Genomic DNA, 19,858 nt, shown 5'->3' with positions numbered 1-19,858 from the left:
TTTTTACCACTAACAGCCATCCTTCTATGTATACCTGGCACTTTTATTTCCATAGCATATATTCTTCCTAAGTGAGATAGCTAGTTACAAGTATGATGATAGCTACTGTTTCATTACTTTTCAAAAAGATTGTTGTAGCTCATCTACCACACATTTAGGATCATAAATATTTATTTTATTCTTTTCATTTGTTTTTAATTTCCTGTTTATTATACTTTGTTATTATTTACTCTTTTGCTGCATGGTCAAATTTCTCTTCAATTCTCTGTCCACCCCCCCCGCCTTTTTGTGACATCTTTGAGTCATACTGCTTTAATTTTTTTTTTGATGGACTCTCACTCTGTCACCCAGGATGGAGTGCAGTGGTGTGATCTTGGCTCACTGCAACTTCCGCCCCTGGGTTCAAGTGATTCTCCTGCCTCAGCCTCCCGAGTAGCTGGGACTACAGATGCGTTCCACCACGCCTGGCTAATTTTTGTATTTTTAGTAGAGATGGGGTTTCACTATGTTGGCCAGGCTAGTCTTGAACTCCTTACGTCGTGATCCACCCACCTCGGCCTTCCAAAGTGTAAGGATTACAGGCACCATTTGTATTTTTAGTAGAGACAGGGTTTTACCATGTTGACCAGGCTGGTCTCAAACTCCTGACCTCTGCTTTAGTTTTGTATCACTTCATCATTAGCACAAAATTTCCTACCTTTTAAAAAATCCTACTGTGGTTACTTTCTCACTAGAAACTTTCGGAGCAGCTGTAATTTAAAATTCTATATTGATTACAAAAATTAAAAATAAGTATCCCCCCTTAGTTTTACTGAGATAGTTTAGAATTTTTTGTTCTCATCTGTTAAGTTTTCTCTTCTTGTATGTCTCTTCTCCTTAAAAAATAGTTACATTGTAAATTCCTGATGATGTTAGCTTCATTTAGATACACTGTGCCACTTTTCTCTCTCTTAATCTTTCATATCTTTAGAACTCTGTCTAGTTAGAGCATATCCTCAAAGATTTCTTTAGATTGGGTTCATTGGTTAAGTAGCTTCTAAGTTCTTGCATGTTGAAAAAAGGCCCTTTGCTTGCCCTGACAGGTGAACAACATCTTGGCTGGGAGTTTTCTCTCAGGAGTCAATGTGTAATTGTGCTCTGGTTTCCAGTGTTGCATTCGAGAAATCTAATGCTAATCTGGTTCTTTTTCCTCTATAAATCCGCTGTTCAGTTTGTTTGACTATATAGTTTCCTTTTTATCTTTAGTATGTGACTACTGATTCCCCAAAAAGGTTGCAGAATAACCTCTAAATAAAGCAAAACCCAGTTTATTGATTACTGTTGTAAGGGAGACTGTTACATTGACCATTTCAGAGGAAGCAGGGCAAAGATGGGGAACTTATGAGACTTTTTAGGGTCTGGTTTAAGGTATGTTGTTCAATGCAGGGACATATAATTAGACAATGTTTTTGATAAAATAAGATTTGTGGGACTGAGTAGAGGGTATTTACTTAATAAGGAGTAGTTGAGTTGCCTGTTCACATAAGTAAGTTTTTGGAAAGTTCTGAAAGAAACAGTAAAGTTATTTGTAACTTCATCTTCTTGGGGCAGAGTTCCCTTAAATAGTGAAGTCACGTTAATGTAGACAGTTGAGTGGTAAAGTCATGCTAGTATAGATAGTAAGATGTGTGGTTGCAGATAATTTGGGTTCTCAGTTTAAATATTTTACCAAGCCTAGGCATGTGTCTTTTCCTATTGCTGCCTAAGCTTGCTGGGAGCCCTTTCAGTCTAGAGAATTATCCCTTCTTTCATCTCAGGGAGGTTTTCTTTTATTTTGTCCCTCCTTCCCTCTTCCTTCCTTTCCAGTTATGTCTTAATTTGTTGTTGTCTGTCCTCCAGGAAAGCCTGTTGTCTGCATGTTTTGTCTTCTGGTTACATCTTCCATGTCTCTGATGTTTTTACTTACAATGTCTGTTTGATCTTTCAGAACTCTGAATGGATTCTTGGCAACGACTATACCTTTTTTCATCTTGTCTATTGAAATTTTAATTTCAGAAATCAAATAGCTTTAGAAAGCCTTTCTTGTCTTGTAATTGTATCTTCTTGAAAGTCCGCATTACCTTTCCCCCTTTACTTTCTTCTGTCTTTTTCGTAGGCACTATTTGTTCTGGTTATTCATCTTAGTCTCTCTTATTCAAGTGGCGGAGACCCCTTACATGGGTTGTTATTTTTCTTTGTCTTTTGATGGGTTCCTATTTATCAGGCAGGCTAAGAGCGCTCTGGAGCAGTGGCAAAACATCAAGTAGTGGAAGACAGGTGTGTGGGGTTTGTGTGTGTATGTGTCATACTGGATGGCTATAAGCCGTCAAACTGGGACCCATCAGCTGAGGTATGGGGAGGAGGCTTCGTTTTCAGGAGCATTTTGGCTCACCAGCACAGTGACCTTTGAGGTCTGCTGGGGTCAGTAGGATTAGACAGTTCTTCCAAGCATCAACCCCGGTGCCTTCCTAAGTAGAACCGACTTAGATTTCTCGCTAGGGCACTTTAGGGAACTTTAAAATCTGTGGTTTACCCAGGTGGGTCCTTTAGCTCTGACATAGAGAATTTGAGAATGCTCTCCTTAGTAGCAGTTTTGATAGAGCTTTGGCCTCATACTCAAACTTTAGTTCTCCCAGTAAAATATGAGTGCATGTTAGAGCACAGGTTCTAGAGCTAGTCTGGATTTTAATCCTGGCTCTGTATGCATATTCTTGGATAAGTTACTTAGCCTATGGTTTCCAATGATCTTGTCTCTAAAATAAGGAAAATAATACCTTCTTCCTTGAATTGCTATGAGGGTTAAATAAGTTTCACATTTATGAGAAGATGCAGTGCTATTAGAACAGTGCCTGCCACATGCAAATAGTATTTAGCTGTTATTCTTATCTCTAACTCAGGGGGCTGCTCTGAGAATTAAATGAGTTAGTATACGTAAAGTATAATATGTGCCAATGGATGTTATTGTTACTGGTTTTATTATTTTATCTGATTATGACTTAGGTAATGTTGAACTATGACATAAAAATGTTAATGAAGCCTCCCTTTATCTTTTAAACTTAGAATTTCCCCCAGATTAAAGAAATTTTTTCAAAAATTACACAAGTTTAAAGTTGGGAGGCTGAGTTATAAACAGTGTTTCTGCCACAGCCACATCATGGGGCTGCTTTGGCTGGCAAAAAGTAGTATGCACCATCTTCAGTTAGTATAGGTTAAATACACCTACGCATTGGAACTTTTGCAGCAAATTTTGGCACCTACTGTGCTATTATTTGAACATTTACTATTATATTTTTAAAAGCCCTTTTTATTTGGGAAAAAAAATATTCTCTAAGTATTCTTTTGGTTGTGGTACATTAAGGCCAGGGCAGAAATGCTCCCCAAATGAGTAACTTGAAGCAGAAGTTAGATGTGATAAACATTGTTAAAATAGCTCAACAACTGCCATGGTAATAAGCTGTGCTGTTATTAATTTAGGAGAGAGCATTTTGCCAAATAATGTAGATAATAATGCAGTATGTTTTTCCATCAAATAAAGCAGTATTAAGGCAGTTGCAGATTTGTGTGCCCTAAAAGAGCATCCCTCTGCTTTCCTGTGATTCCTGTGGGGAAATGAGTACCGGATTATGAAATGTCATAAGGAATGCATCCTTTGCACAGAATGCTCACCTTGGTCATTGTGTTACTGCAGAAAAGGTGAGAAGAAAAGCAGGTCAGGAGGCCGGGCGCGGTGGCTCACACTTGTAATCCCAGCACTTTGGGAGGCCGAGGCGGGCGGATCACGAGGTCAGGAGATCGAGACCACGGTGAAACCCCGTCTCTACTAAAAATACAAAAAATTAGCCGGGCACGGTGGCGGGCGCCTGTAGTCCCAGCTACTCGGAGAGGCTGAGGCAGGAGAATGGCGTGAACCCGGGAGGCGGAGCTTGCAGTGAGCCGAGATCGCGCCACTGCACTCTAGCCTGGGTGACAGAGCGAGACTCCGTCTCACAAAAAAAAAAAAAAAGAAAAGCAGGTCAGGAATATATCTTGCGAAGGTCATTTTCTTGTGGCCTTTTCACTTCTACCGTAACCCCAGTGCCCATTGGTCTTCCAGTCCTGATCTGGCAACATCTCTCCTCTTGTAGCTTCTCTGACTCTTGTCATTTTCTCTCCTCTGTGATCCCAAGCTTTTAGAATTGTCTCTCCATCTAGCATCCTGCTGTAAACCAGCTCATAATTATGAATTTCCTACATACTGTCATCTGACCAGGCAAGATGTGAACACCCTGAAGTCTCGATGGCCTGTAATCTCATGACCCTTTCTTTCAACCTTTCAGGAAACTTGAAGTCACTTACTTTTGGCCCCTTACAGTGGGGGCGCCAACTCAGACACATTCATGGGTTGGGGAGTTCCCTTAAATGAATGAAGTAGCAGAGTTTTAGACCACAGGGAGTGGAAGACACCTGTAAGCTGGAGAGCCCATTTCCCACTTAACAGGGAAGCTGCAGGGATGTTCCTGCTGATTTTTGCCATGTGCTTTGGGCTGCTGGAAGAGGCAGAATATAACATTTCCTGATCTTCCCATCACTACGTCGGCCACTGAATAAAAAGTGGGCTTCTGTTTGTGACCTCTGTCTTAAATACGTCAGTGGAAATAACTAATGAGAAAGTAGCGTGTTTTGTCCGTACTCTCCTTCAGCCTCTCTATCTCTAGAGCTTTTATCTCTCATGTGGGATAACTTAAGTTCCCAGGGTGTTCTTGGAGGATTGGAAACAGGCTGTTAGCAGGAGGACATAAGCCAATCCCCTGCCCCACTGTTACTGCAATTTTAAAGAATTACCCTTTTGTAGAACACTTTAGTGATAACAAAAGTAAGAATGGTTATACATGTTAAAATGACTTTAGTGAAATGTTTCTTGGGTCACTTTAGAGGGCTTTTGTGTTAAGGGGGAAAGTTATAATGTGTCATAAAACCCATACTTTCAGCAGAATCCTGGATTATGTTGTATGATGGAATGCAGATGACTGCTATCGAGTGGGTCACAGCCTTCTCCTTCCTCTTTTCTCACACAGCTTTCTTCCTTCACTGGTCCCTGAAAAAAGGATGAAAGGACTTAGAGAGTTGGGCAGGATGGGAAGAAGGGAGCAAGATGCAGGGTGAGCAAGAGAGTTCTTTTGGGTGGAAGAATGAGCAAGGCCTGGAACTTCTAAAGTGCCTTGAATAGGTGAGGATGAGTGATTTCATTTAACTTTTGAAATAATATCAAGCTTACAGAAGAGCTCTAATAATAATACAAACAACTCTTTAGATCCTTCACTCACAGATGCAGTTGCTAACATTTTACCATGTAGGCTTTATTATGATTTTTTTCTCTTATTGAACTACTTGTGAGTAAATTGAAAACACGAGACTGGTTACCCCTTAATACCTTAATGCCTAATACCCCAAAAGGATCCTCTAGTACATCATCACGGCAGAACTATTCAACATCAGGGAATGAGGCAAAGTACACTCATCTAATCCACAGACCCCAGGCAAATGTTGGTTGTCCTTTGAGCCAAATAATCCAATCTAGAATTATTTATTGCATTTTCTTAGGTTTTAAAAGTCTCCTTCAGTGTAGAACAGTTACTTGATACTTTGATAACCATACTATTTTTGAAGAGAATAGGCCAAGTATTTTGCACAATGTCCCTCAATTTTGGCTTGTCTGATGCTTCTTCATTATTTTCATCTTATCTGTTTTTTAGCAGGAAAAACTTAGAAGTGATTCTATATTTTTTGTTGTTGTTGGTTCATCCTTTTAGGTGTAAATTCTATTCTGCCTTTGACCCTCATGCACTCATTTTAGCATCCACTGATTCTTGACCAAATCGGTTGTACTTAATGATGGTAGTTTTCTTATTCTGTCATTCCTTCTACATTTATTAGTTGGCATTTTATTGTAAGGATGCATTTCTCTTCTTTTTATTTATTCACACATGTATTTATATTCACTTGGACTCATGGATTTTTCTTGTAGGGGTTGTAATCTGATACTATCATTTATTTTTTGTTCAGATTGTCCCAGATTTGATTAGCTAGAGTCCTGTCAAGCTGGCTCCTAGCTTTTGAAATGTTCTTTTGAAATGCCTCCATCATTATTTGAACACTGTTTTCATTTTTGGTGCAGTAAGTTATTTAAGGCCTTGTACTTTCCTGTCTCAGCCTTGGAATCGGTCTGTTTTCCAAGGGGTGGAGAATGATATTTAGAAACGAAAGATGTGGGTACCAGATGTGGTCATTGCTATTGAGGTGTTGTTGCTGTGTTTCCTATAACAAGCTAATGTGACAATACCCAGGGACATGCTTCATGGTAACCCATGAACAAGGGTTGAAGGAAGGGTTACAGTACAGGGAGACTGAAGGGGAGTATGAAATAGCATTTAACTGGAAATTCTTGAGGTTTTTCTATGTAACATACGTATGTTACCTATCTTGAAACAGGTAGGAAGACAGGAATTACTAATGTTTGGTGTCTGCTTTAACTCTTCTTTGTGAGAGTCCATATTTCTGGGCTGAGAACATTGGGGTCTTAGTCTGGTTATCTGTGGTTGTGTAGTTCTGTAACAAACTACCCAACATTTAGTGGCTTGAAATAGCAGTTATTATATCTTATGACTTGTAGGTCAGGACAGTGAGCAAGGCTTGGCTGGGCAACTTCTCTCCATGTGGTGTTGACTGTGAACATTGGTTGGTATTGATTAGGCAGTTGGAGTAATCTGGAGGACCAAAAATGTGTTCATTCACAGGCCTGATGCATTAGCAGGGCATCTGAAAGGTTGGGCTTGAGTCCTACTTCTTATGTATTCTCAAGGTCTCTCCACATGGTTTCTCCAGCAGAGTCGTTAGACTTCTTTCATGGTGGCTCAGGGATCCTAGACAGTGATGAAACCAAAGAATATCCTTTAAATTAGTCTTGAAAATAGCTCTCTACTCTGGGAATTCTGATTTCTATTGCCAAATAATGCCATTACACGTTATTTAACCTCTGACCTTCCTTGTGGACTGCTTTGTTTTTTTCTTTTGGTTTTGTTACTGACAGGATTTTTGTGAACTCCTAACAAAATTGGTAGGAAAAAAGAGAAGGCAAGTGCTTGGTTAGTGGCAATGATGCTGCATTGATTGTATTTCTAGATTTTTAGTTAGCCAGCCCTGTGACCTGTGGGCAAGTCACTCATGTCTCGGCTCTGAGTTTCCTCATCTATAAAATGAGGAAGGACTGGCTTTCCAGGTATCTAAGAATCAGAATTGCCTATTTTGCAATGTATGTCATCAAGGACATTCCTTTGTGTTTTAGTATAGTGTAGTAATTCTCAAGCTTTTCAGTCTTAGGAGCCCCTTATACTCTGAAATTATTGAGGACCTGGAAGAGCTTTTGTTCATATGGGTTATCTCTGTATCTGTTTACCATTATTATAAATTAAAGTGGAAAGATTTTTAAAATCATCCAAAAAACCCATTTAAAAAATTACTTGTCAACAAAAATAGTTTTATATTTTTACAAAAAAGATGTATTGTCCAAAACATAACAATTTTAGAAGAATGACCTTGTTTTGACATTTTTGCAACTATGATATCTAGCTTAACAGAAAGTAGCTGGATTGCCATAGCTACTTTATGCATCATCTATTGTGATATGCCCTGTGACCGCTAGAAAACTCTGTAATTGTGAGAGAAGGGCAAATGACAAATAACAAACTAATAACATTAGGAATATAGATCTGACTTCATGGACCATTGAAAGGGTCTCTAGGCCCTCCAGGCTTCAAGAATCACTGCTGTGTTAGAAGGAGCTCAGGATTTTAAGTTAGATATTTCTGGGTTGGAGTCCCTGCCTTTTCCCTTTCTTTCTGTGTTACTCTAGCCAAACTGCTATTCTTTCCCAACCTTCGTGAGCTTATTTATAAAATAAAAAATTACAAGTTTGCATAGCTCTTGTAGTGATTAAATGAAACAAAGTGCAAGAAATCATCTAGCATAGTTCTTTTTGTATAGATGATCAAGATAATTTACTGTCATTCTTTCTTTTGCTCTAATTTGAAATATTACAGAGATGAGTGAAGGAAAACATAAAGCATATAACAAGTTTAGAGAGAAAAAAAAGATGTGGTAGGTTGTCAACAAAGATAGCCACCTGTGATTCTTCCAGTCACTCACTATATGTTCATGTCATTCCTCCTATCAAGAGATGGGATCTGTTTTTGCTCCCTTTCCATCTGCATTGGCTCAGTGACTTGCTTTGATCAATAGAGTGTAGCAAGAGTGATGCTGTGCCAGATCTCGGCCTTCAGAAACTTGGCAGCTTCTGCTGTTTGTCTCTTGGAGCCCTAAGTCACCATGTCATGAAGTCAGATTACCTTGCTTAGAGGGTGAGTGGCCCAGCCAGCTTCCAGCCATTCCAGCCATCTCAGGTGAGGTGTCAATATGTGAATGAAGCCATCCTGGGTTCTTCAGCCCTGGTAGACCTCTCCAGCCAACAGCAGATGGAGCTGATACCAGCTGTCTCTTCTGAGCCCTGGCTAAATTTTAGAATTATGGGCAACTTGTTGCTTTAAGCCACTGAGTTTTGAAGTTATTTGTTACAAAGGAATAGATAGCTGAGAAAAGCTTATCAATGTGAACAAACTTTTATATATGAAAAATATAAATATTAATAGCACCTAGAAAAACACATTTTACTCATTTTTTAATGATTAAATGAGGATTTTCCTCATCTGGAGGGTGAGGGTAGCTCTTAGACAGAAACAGTGGGAGTGAACAGTGCCTCCCCTGGGAAGGAGTTAACTTTGGTACCTGAAGAATGTCTCCTCCATGCCCCCACTTTGCCTATTAATAATGGCCTAAGCTAAAAAATTAATGTAATTTTAAGTTTTCCCAGAGAACTAGGAATGTATTGTGGTCAAAATACTAAATAAAGATAGAGTGAATTTTTAAAGGCATAACATTATAAGAATTTTTTGCAGGGTTCATTTCCCCTTTGTGAAGGAGTAAGCTGTTTGTCTCAGATGTAATAGTTATCATTCTGTGCAGCTGGCAGAAACCTGCCTTTCTGGTTTGTAATGTCATGTTAATCTGCAAAGTTGTTATTACTCATTTGAAATATTCTTTGTTCTGGTTGAAAGCTCCGCTGATGGTATTTTCAAATAAACTTGTCCTACTAGTGAGTCTTTCTCTGAGATTATAAGCCTTTTGTAGCTGTGTTCTTTCTGGAATGTTGCTAGTATGTCAGTAATGAAAGTAATCTATCTCATTTGCAGAGAGTTAAGTGGAATACAATTCACAATCCAGAAGTATGTAATAGGCATTTACTCTCATTTTAAAAGTAAATTAATATATTGTTACATTGAGATGAAGTTTTGCTGATTAGTTATAAAAAATCAGGTGCTCCCTTTATTTTTATTTTCTTCTTAACTGTCTCATATCAAGTCTTCTTTATTTTTTTGATGATGGAAAATCAAATTTCTGTCAGATTTATTTTATTGCATAAAAATTTCTATGCAAGTTTTAGGTATAAAAATGTAACATATGACTTCCTCAGTTTTTGGTGTTTTATCCATTTTAAATATAAGATATTTATTCCTTATGCTACCTTTAGAAATATATTGAGTCTATTGGAATTATACATCACTGAAACAAATGTATATTTTAAAATTAAAAGTAAACTGAATCTCTGTGTATCAGGTGATATAACAAAATACATGGATCTGGTCAGCTTTTTCTTTAATTTTATAAGTCTGATTGGTCAAGAAAAATGGAAATCTTCATAAGAAACAGGAAGAAGTGTTCAATTTATAGACCACCATGTTATTTGCCCTTGGTATTAATTCAGTTAACTTTTAGGCAGCTCTTACTGAGAATAAGTTATTGGACTGCATAGAAAGTAAGTGGTGTGTGATACTCAGCATATGCTTTCCAAATGTCTAAACATAAGTAGGAAAGTTAACAGAATGGCCATCTTAAGAGTGCAAGAGTGTAAGTATCAGAGACAGGCAAAAATAAGAAACTTGGTAGGTTCGATGGAGGGAGAGGTCATAATGAGGTTGAGAGGATTTGGACAGGCTTTATGAAGAAAGTGGCATTTTAACTGGATCTTGAAGGGTAAGTAGGATTTTGACCATGACATAGAGCAGGAAAGATATCCCAAGGAGACCTCCTGAAACCTGAAATGGGAAGCATTTCTTTCAGGTTTCCAAATATCCCTCCCTGATATTTGGGGTGTTACCCAGTTCATTCTCTCAAATGTCTCATTAGTGGAGGTCCATTATTATCGAAGACAAAATTTTAATTTATTTATTGATTTCAGAAAGTCCTTGGGCATGTTATAGTTGTACCTTATTTTGTGGCATCTTGTGAATTCCCCATTTTGGCAGAGATTTCTTCTGGAAATGGTCAGAAGAAAACTGGAATGGCACTAAATATCATTTTTATGTCCTTTTTTTTTTTTTTTTTTTTTTGAGATGGAGTCTTGCTCCGTTGCCCAGGCTGGAGTGCAGTATCGCGATCTTGGCTCACTGCAATCTCCGCCTCCCGGGTTCAGGCAATTTTCCTGTCTCGGCCTCCCGACGTGCATGCCACTATGCCCAGCTAAGTTTTTGTATTTTTAATAGAGACAGGGTTTCACCATGTTAGCCAGGATGGTCTCGATCTCCTGACCTTGTAGTAGCTGGGACCACAGGCGCCTGCCATCATGCTCGGCTAATTTTTTTTTTTTTTTTTTTTTAAAGTAGAGTTGGGGTTTCACATTGTTGCTGAGGCAGGTGTCAAACTCCTGACCTCAGGTGATCCCCCCGCCTCGGCCTCCCAAAGTGCTGGGATTACAGGCATGAGCTACCACACCCAGCTGACTTTCATATCTTTTCCTTTGCAAAATATTGAAAGAAGTAAGGTTAAGAATCAAGATTTCGTTAAATTTCAAATGAAACTAGCCTTCTGACTTAGAAATGAAGCCCCTTTTCAGCATGTTAAGGAATGGGGGTACTTGGCTTCCACATTGGTATATAATGGCCTGTAATAGTTTGGTCTACCTGTTCAAAAGGCTCAGGAATAATTCAGATTAAAAAGTTACAAAGTGGCCAGGTGCAGTGGCTCACGCCTGTAATCCAAGCGCTTTGGGAGGCTGAGACGGGCAGATCACAAGGTCAGGAGATTGAGAGCATCTTGGCTAACATGGTGAAACCCTGTCTACTAAAAATACAAATTAGCTGAACATGGTGGTGGGCACCTGTAGTCCCAGCTACTTCGGAGGCTGAGGCAGGAGAATGGCGTGAACCCGGGAGGCGGAGCTTGCAGTGAGCGGAGATTGCACCACTGCACTCCAGCCTAGGGGACACAGCGAGACTCCGTCTCAAAAAAAAAAAAAAAGTTACCTTTTTTTGGAGCGGTTGGGAAGTATGAATTGTTTATGTGTAAACATAGTATACAAATTAACAGCTCATCACCATATTCCTCTGTGCATTCCTTACCTAATGCTTCTTGGTGCATGAACCAAATTGACAAACAAACTGCCTCCACAGCAAAAAAAGGTAATGACTAATTACAACCTGGTTGCCTTTTCTTTTCAAGAATTTTTTTATGCAAGTAATATGTGTGCCTGGTTGCTAGTCCAAGGCACAAAAGGATTTTTTTTTTTTTTTTTTTTTTTGAGATGGAATCTCGCTCTGTTGCCCAGGCTGCAGTGCAGTGGCATGATCTCGGCTCACTGCCATCTCCACCTCCCGGGTTCAAGCGATTCTCCTGCCTCAGCCTCCTGAGAAGCTGGGATTACAGGCACGCACCACTACGCCCAGCTAAGTTTTTGTATTTTTAGTAGAGATGGGGTTTCACCATGTTAGACAGGATGGTCTCGATCTCCTGATCTCATGATCCACCCGCCTCGGCCTCCCAAAGTGCTGGGATTACAGGTGTGAGCCACTATGCCCGCCCTACAAAAGGACTTTTGATGATAACCAAATCTCTCCCTGTCTCACTTTCTCAATAAAGTTTTTAGTCACTTTTTAGAAGTTTCTTAGTCACTCCATAGCCCTAGGGCTTCTCAGGGATTCCAATAGGCTGGTCAAAGACTTCCTGCATCACATCACGTTGCATTATATTCTGGAATTCTGAAAGACAATCATCCTGCTTTCTTTTGGCATTTATTAGTGTACTTTTCCCATTTTCTAGAGAGTAAGCATTTGCTGGTATTAGGCAATAAATAAATAAATATTTCAATGAATGAAGTCATGTGTTTCATGATATCCTTTTTTCCTGTAATAAATCCTAGGACTGGCCCCTTCCTGGACAAATATACTTTAATCGCACTTTGGTTCTTATGTCAGTTCTCTGTCAGTTCTTAATTTCTTTATTCAAAGATGATTTCTTCTGGACCTGAAGACCTTACACCTGAACTGCAAAATATTGGCACATAGGCAGTCTCTACAAAGTACCCATAAGAGGAATGAAATTATCCATGTGTATAAGGGCAGGAGACATAACAATGGAATACTGATTGGGCAAAGGGTTATTGGAAGAGGTCAGTTAGGGCAGAATGGACAGAAGTGTGAGCTGGTGATATATACCTCCACCCCAGTAGCTAATTTACCTTTGGCATCCATGCTTTCTAAGTCTTATTACATTACAGTATGACAGATGAAAAGTTAAGAGGTTTTCATGTGCGTGTTTGCTTGAAGTAGTGACAGAAATACAGCATTTCTGAGACTCTCCTGGCCCTGCTCCAGGTGCCTGTGTAGACACACCTGCACTATACAGAAAGCTATAGAGGGAATCATGAGACGTCATTTTTTTTATGGTCAGCACTGGATTTGTTGCATAACATGAGATGCTTTCCTTGTGTCCTCTCGGTAGAGGGTAACAAAAGATGCTAAAGGATAATATTTGCAAAGCATTTGCAGCACCAGATTCTATATAAATGCAAAATTGTCACAAAAGATTGACATATTCTGGTAGTTTTAGAATGATTGTTTTGGAAAGTTTTCAAATTTGATGATTTCTTCCTCTGCATGAAAATTTTAGAATTTCTATGTACTTTCTGAACTCCTGAGCTGGTTTTCTGAGCTTGCTTTTGTGTATAATCTTTGTGAGTAGAATATTGGATCCTTTTTATGCTTTATAAATCTATTATCTTTATTTGAAAACCCTAACATTTCTGCTGGACACAGAAGCACAAATATAGTTTGCATAAAGACAGATTTGATTTACATATTTTTAAAATCTGTACCATTTCATTGTCATACGTAGTTTCAGGCATAATTGTTTCCTCTTTGTTCACGAACCACTTCTTGTTTACCTGTTTGGGATAGAAGAATTAGGTAGAGTTGTGTGACTCTACCTGCTCTAGTTATTCCATCTGTTTCTCTCTGTGCCTAGATGGGAGAAAGGACCCATAAGTGAGATTAGATCAAAATGGAAGTCTATCTTCATATGCCAGCATTCCAGAAATATTTTGAAGTAAGAGGAAAGGTGTGTGTGCACTTTCTACAGTAACCTGGAAAGTAAGAAAGTTTGATCTAAAATTTTAGATCAAAGAGACAGAGTCTCACTCTGTCGCCCAGGCTGGGGTACAGCAGTGCGATCTGGTCTCAGTGGACCAGAAATGATAAGAAAAATTCCTGAAAGGCAAATGGAAAACAATTGAAGGTGTAAACCACAGCCCAAAACGTGAGCAAAAGAACTACGAAAGGTTGTAGTGATGGATTGAGTATTCCAAGCTTAGTGGCGTGGATAGATAGGAATCATAAAAAGCTCTAGGAAACCATTAGTGTGATATCTATAGAGCCTGTGAGATACTCAGTATCTTTCCAGTAAATTCTTTTCATAATTACATGGGACAGAATTTACTTAAGAATCCTTGCTTGATGTACTTACACCAAGGATGGACTTACAAAAAGGATAAGCTTTTTGTATTCATCATGATATTTTTAATATACGATTGGTTCCACTTTTCTGTACTGCTACTCAGGATTTTTACTTGGGATACTGGCCTGCCTCTTGAGCCAAACATAAATATTCAGAAAATGAAGGTGGTAGATTGCCTGAATGTTCCTATTTTGTACCTCAAGAATGCTGTAGCCGGGTGTGGTGGTGCATGCCTGTAGTCTCAGCTACTCAGGAGGCTGAGGCAGGAGGATCACTTGGAGGTTGCAGTGAGCCAAGATCACACCACTGCATTCCAGCCTGGGTGACAGAGTGAGACCCTGTCTCGGGAAAAAGATAAGAATGCTGGAAAATCTGACTCAGGAATCAGTCATTTCTACTGCTTGTCACAGCTGATTCCATCTTTGGATGCCTTTGCTATTGGATACTCCCTTACTCTTGGGAGCCACTCTGTGAATTAATCCTAAACTATCGCTCAGAAGTCAAAGTCCTTGGCTGAAACCACAGATCATATGCCTGTGACCTGGCTCTCAGTTATTCTGGGAGCCTGATTCCTGCCTCCACCAAGATTCACATAGGGGGATTGTTTGCACATTGGCAGAGGGTTTGATATGTACCCAGAACAAAAAGGACTAAAGCGCGAATTTCTCTAAGAAGATTTGGCATTAGAAACTCTTTTAATGTAACTCAAAGCTGAAAGGACAAACATCATATACTCATCTTTTATTCCCAAAAAGAAGTTGATAAAACTGTTAGTCATTGATTAAAGGCCAAAACAGAATAAGACCAAAAAAAGCAGAATTGAAGGAACCATCTATTTGGTTAAGGATATGCGTTAGGGCCATACACCAGCCATTATACTTAGTGGTGAAATTTTAGAAGCAATTCCATTACAGTCAGGAAGAAGACAGGGTGCATGTTCTCAAAACTGCTAGTTATTCTTTTATTGAGGTCCCAGCCAATTCAGTAAGAAAAGAAGAAATAAATGTGGAGGAGCATTTTGAAAAAGCATTTTGAAAAGTGATTATCTGAGAAGACTCCATAGACAAACTAACAAGAATTTAGCAAGATGGCTGGGAATAAGACCAATAGGGAATATTAGTTGGCCTTCCAATGCATTAGCAATAGCCAGTCAGAAAGTATAACAGCAATAAAACTAAAATAGCTAAGAACTAGCCTGTATTATTTTTTATTGTTGCATAACAAATTATCACTAGCATAGTGGTTTAAACATACTGTCATTTATTATTTCACAGTTCTGTAGGACACAAGTCCAGGATGTCACAGCTGGCTTCCCTGCAGGGCCCTACAAGGATGAAATCAAGGTGTTAGTCAGCTGAGCACTTATCTGAGGATGATGGGGAAGAATCGACTTCCAAACCCTTGTTGGCTGTTGGCAGAATCCCGCTTTTGTGGTTGTAGGACTGAGGTTCCCATCTCTTTGCTGGCTGTTAGCTGGGGGCTCCCCTCAGGTCCTGAGGCTGTTCTCATTCTTCTCAGATAGCCCCCTTCATCTTTCAAGTGACAGGGAAGTGTGGAACCCTTCTCATGGTTTGAATATAGTTGACTTTCCTCTTGCTTTTCCCTTCTGCTGGAGAGAGTGCTGTGCTTTATAGAGCCCATTTGATTAGGCCCACTTCAGTGATCTCCCTATCTTAACGTTAACTGTGCCATATAGCATAACACAATTATAGGGGTGGTATTCTCATCATGCAGGTTCCAGAGGTCAGGGCAGGACATCTTTAGGGGAGGGAGGGCATTTGGTAAATTTGCTTGCCACAAAGCCTAAATAGAATTTTGTAAGACCCACATCAAAAGTGTAAAATGTTTAAGAACTAGCGAAGATAGTTTTGAAAAAGAAAGATGGATATCAAACAAATTAAACTACGTACATTAAAATCTTGGGGGTATTGGTTCTGGAATAACCCATGAGATAGAGTACTGGGGTTCATTTAATAGATGATAAAGTTGTTTCAAATCAACAGGGAAATGATGGCTGTTTTTGGTAAATAGTGGTGTAGTTGTCTATCCATTTGGAAGCACAGTTGGGCCCTTATCCCAAGACAGAATGAAGAGCTAAGCATAAGTAAAATTCTACAAGTATTTAGAGGTACTTAGGAGAATTTGCTCATAAACTTTCGGTTAGGGAATGCCTAACTCAAAGGCTAGGAAATGCAATTGGCTAGTAAGCACACGAAACAGTGCTTGCTTTTATTAATGTCAGGAAAATATAAGTTAAAACAATTCCTTTATTCCCCTCTTTTTTTGCTCAGTCAGATTGGAAAAAATTTTTGCAATCCAAATGTTGGCAAGGGTGCGGAGAAAACATACATACTCTGATCGAATGAATTGTAATGGTCTTTTTGGCAGTGCCCACTGTAATTATGAGTATACATATCCTTCAGATGAGTAATTTCACTTCAACATTTTTACCTCCGAGAAGTACACAGGTACATGAGCACAGAGACATTAACAGGCCACTGTGGCATTGTGATTATTGCAGAAAATGTCCAATAACCTAAAGATTCATCATGGAAGGGCTTTTTGTTTATAAATTATTTAATGGATTTTGAAAAAGGAACCAGTTAAAGTTAGCCAAAGTAATTTAGAGGAGAACAAAATACCTATGGAATTTGTAACAAGAACTTGAAGAAAGTTCTTGGTGTGTACACTGTGGTGTGTGCTTTTATAACCTCATATTGCCCATTTTATAATACATTTAATAACAACATTTCTCTCATGTTAACAATCCATTTTCTAAAAGCAGTGCAGTATTAAGTGCTCACCATACGTGGATAAATGCATCCTGGTAATTTTCTGAGGGAAGATGAAACTGAACAAAAGCCCTCCTTTATTACCATAATGTGAGACTTGCTGTGGGATTTCTTTTATTATCTTGTTATACCAGCCAGAGATGGGGCGAGAGAAAGGAAGAGGCTGTATCTATACAAGTGTTTCTTACATGTGTGAATAATTGATTTTTAGTATGTTAGATGATAAGAATCTAAATTTAAAGAATCTGTATATGTAGTAGGTGGGGAGAGAAGAGATTAGCTTTTCAGGTAGTTATCAGTATTTAAAAAGCAGCCAAAAGAAAAGTTTTGTGTCTGTGCTTACGTGAAAAAGATGAAGTGAAATATCTTCACAGGGGCTTTTCAGAACATTAGCTTTAGCAGCTTTAATCTATGGGTTTATTATTTGAGGATTGAAGATAAGAGCTTTGACTACTGTTAATTTTATATATCTTCTGTATTCATTGTGAGAGTAATGCTATAGGTGAAAATTGCTTTTTAAAATGAGAGGATGGTGGGATTTTTAAACAAAGTGTTTTTTTGATGCATTTATTAGATGTCTTCCTATAAAAGATTATCTTTATTAAAAGAGGAATTTTGTCCTGAAGATAATGTATAATCCCAGAAGAAAGAAGCTTATATTAATTTAAAACCCACTACGATTTAAAAAGTATTTTCCAAAGCAATTTCTATAATACATTTTGCTTTAAATCAAATTTTTTTCTTCATAATTGAGGCACAACTTACAGAGAAGAACCATGGTCTAATACAATTGCTGCTATTGTGAGTGAAACTAATCAAAGATGAGAACCATGATTGTGTACTACTTAGGAACAAAAGGGAAGTTAAAAAATATAAAACTGAATTATTTTTGCAGAAGTCAACGAAAGGTTCCGTTGTCCTTGACCATGTATTCCATCACGTAAACCTTGTGGAGATAGATTATTTTGGGCTACGTTACTGTGACAGAAGCCATCAGACGGTGAGTAAGGTGACTTCATGTTAAATTTTTCTGATTATAAATTTGACTCTATCTCTGGCTTTTCCTGATATGGTTTTAGGTGGTTAGGTTCTTTGTCACTGAAAAAGACTTTGAAAATCTCAAACATGTTTTCCCTTGATAATTTCTTTGCATTTTTTCCTCTTCTGCCAAAAGTCTATAGAGTTGCTGGATTCACAGCTTCTGTACATGTGTAGTACTCTTTGCAGATGGCATATGTGATTTCCAGATTTGCAACCTTATCATAGTGAATGCAAAGCATGAGTGAACATGGAGGACTGAATATGTCATTTAATATGTGTTAGAAGGCAAGTGGCTAGTCTCTTGAAGTGACAGATATTAACTGCCTTTTAAGAAAGGGAGTGGTTAGAGAAGAAATACAGTGTAAAAACAAAGTGACTACCTAAGTTTTATAAGTGAGATGAGCTGTTACAAAATAAAATAAGTAGAGGTTTTTTTGTTCATGAACCTGATGAAATAAGAGTAATAAAGGCAACTTAGCTTTTAGTTCTTATGTCAGTTGTTCACAAAGGTTAATTCAGAGGGTCTTCCAGTCCAGAGTAGAGAGTTACTAAGAAATTCACCACAATGGAAAAACTTTGGAGATGAAGATTTTGAAGGATGAAAGGATATTCATTAATGTGACTTTAGGTTTAGTCTAAGAAAGATTTTAGCTTCAGATAGGCACAGCCTCATTAGGTAGAATGCTCACATGCTTATCTTAGAAATACCCTATTTGACCTGCCTTTTATTTTTCATCCTATTCAACTGCTGTTGAAATAGAGATGTTCTCCTCTTCCTTCATTTGTTCTCCCATCCTCCACTGGGTCATTTGTGGTACATTCAGTGAAGAACATGATTTTCTGAGTGGTGTTTCCACTAGTGATGGTGATCATTTGTGACTTTTCTTGAGCTAGTTCCTCAATCTATTCTGTTTCACAGGAGGATTTCATAAGGTTGGAATGAAAAATTGGGTATGTTGGATAGCTTTCCATAGAAAGGAATACCTTTCTAAAGGCTAGTGGTCATTATGACATGTTGAAAAAAAGGGGAACAGACATGTTTAGAAGTCCACTGAATTCTATCTTGTACAGACTACGAATAAATATAGCAGAACTGTAAATCTATACAGAAAGATTAAATTGAAGGCTAAAGAAGGTATCATGTGGTACATTCATATTTTTGAAATAACATTTTTTTCTTAGCAGAGAAAACTACAGTTTTCTGATCTTATCTACTATGTCAGACTTTGCCTGGAAAGATTGACTGTCTTGCTGAAGTTATATAGACCTTGTTTGTCTCTATCTTCCCCCTCACCTTTTTTTAACTTTGCAAAGGAAAAATGTGAAAAGCTAGAGAATTTCAAAACAGTAGCCCCTTCTGTAGCAGTTACTGTTGCTAGTTTATTGAAAGTTTTGCAGGGTTTAAATTAAGAACATTTTTTTCCTCTTTTACTCCTAAAGATTTGGCATTTATGATAGTGATTATAATACAGTTTGTAAGGTGAAATGACACATTTAGAAGGAGAAAGCTCTTAAGTCATATTTTTTTGATGTGATAAGAATATCAGGTGTGCAGATGACATGAAAAAAGTATTCTTAACCTCTTTTTGTTATATTCTAATAGTGAACTAAGCTAAAATAGAGATGATTTGTAAACATTGCTTAGTCTGCATGTTCACATGTATTGTCTGATTACCTTTTAATTGTAGGAGGCTGTGAGAATAATGTAATGAAATTTTGTACTTCATCTTGGTAACAGTTTTATCAAAAGTATATTAGAAGCAACCCTGCATATCTGACAGTTACTTAACACAAAAAAGGATTTAAAAAAAACCCTGTGTGAAAATAGTACAGGATATGGTTAAAAAATCTTTGTCTTAAAAACCAAGTAATGGTTTTCATGAATGTTGATTGAATTACTGTACATTTGGGACCTCACACATCTGAGAAGTTGTCTGCACTGGAGGACCAGGAGAACCTAGAACCCTGGAACTCATCATTCACCATTATTATCACCATCATCATCAGTGCACCACAGACTGTAAATATTTTTGTTTGTTGAAATTGTATGCTCAGAAAAGTTCTCTAAAGTATTATTATCTTTCTGTTGGAGATGATGAAACGCAAACTAAGAAGGTTAAGCACCTTTCCCA

The 19,858-nt window shown here is 38.2% G+C and overlaps 1 protein-coding gene across 5 annotated transcripts in view; it reads left to right on the top strand.

The window, feature by feature from the left end:
- Positions 1-19,858, top strand: part of EPB41L4A (erythrocyte membrane protein band 4.1 like 4A) — a 290,674-nt gene that overhangs the window by 97,949 nt on the left and 172,867 nt on the right. For 4 of the 5 annotated variants that reach the window (XR_008660989.2, XM_063612902.1, XM_055298370.2 and 1 more), the window contains one exon: positions 17,581-17,685. The exons of the other annotated variant lie outside the window; for it this stretch is intronic. Coding sequence is in view for 3 of the 4 variants with exons in the window: in XM_063612902.1 (XP_063468972.1) it covers positions 17,581-17,685 (105 nt within the window). In the remaining variant the exon portion in view is untranslated. The remainder of the gene's footprint in view (positions 1-17,580; positions 17,686-19,858) is intronic. 5 annotated transcript variants of the gene reach the window in all.

This window comes from Symphalangus syndactylus, chromosome 11 (genome assembly GCF_028878055.3).
Source record: "Symphalangus syndactylus isolate Jambi chromosome 11, NHGRI_mSymSyn1-v2.1_pri, whole genome shotgun sequence".
Lineage (NCBI taxonomy): Eukaryota > Metazoa > Chordata > Mammalia > Primates > Hylobatidae > Symphalangus > Symphalangus syndactylus.
Note: the sequence above shows the minus strand (reverse complement) of the source record. Positions and strands in the feature narration are given on the sequence as shown.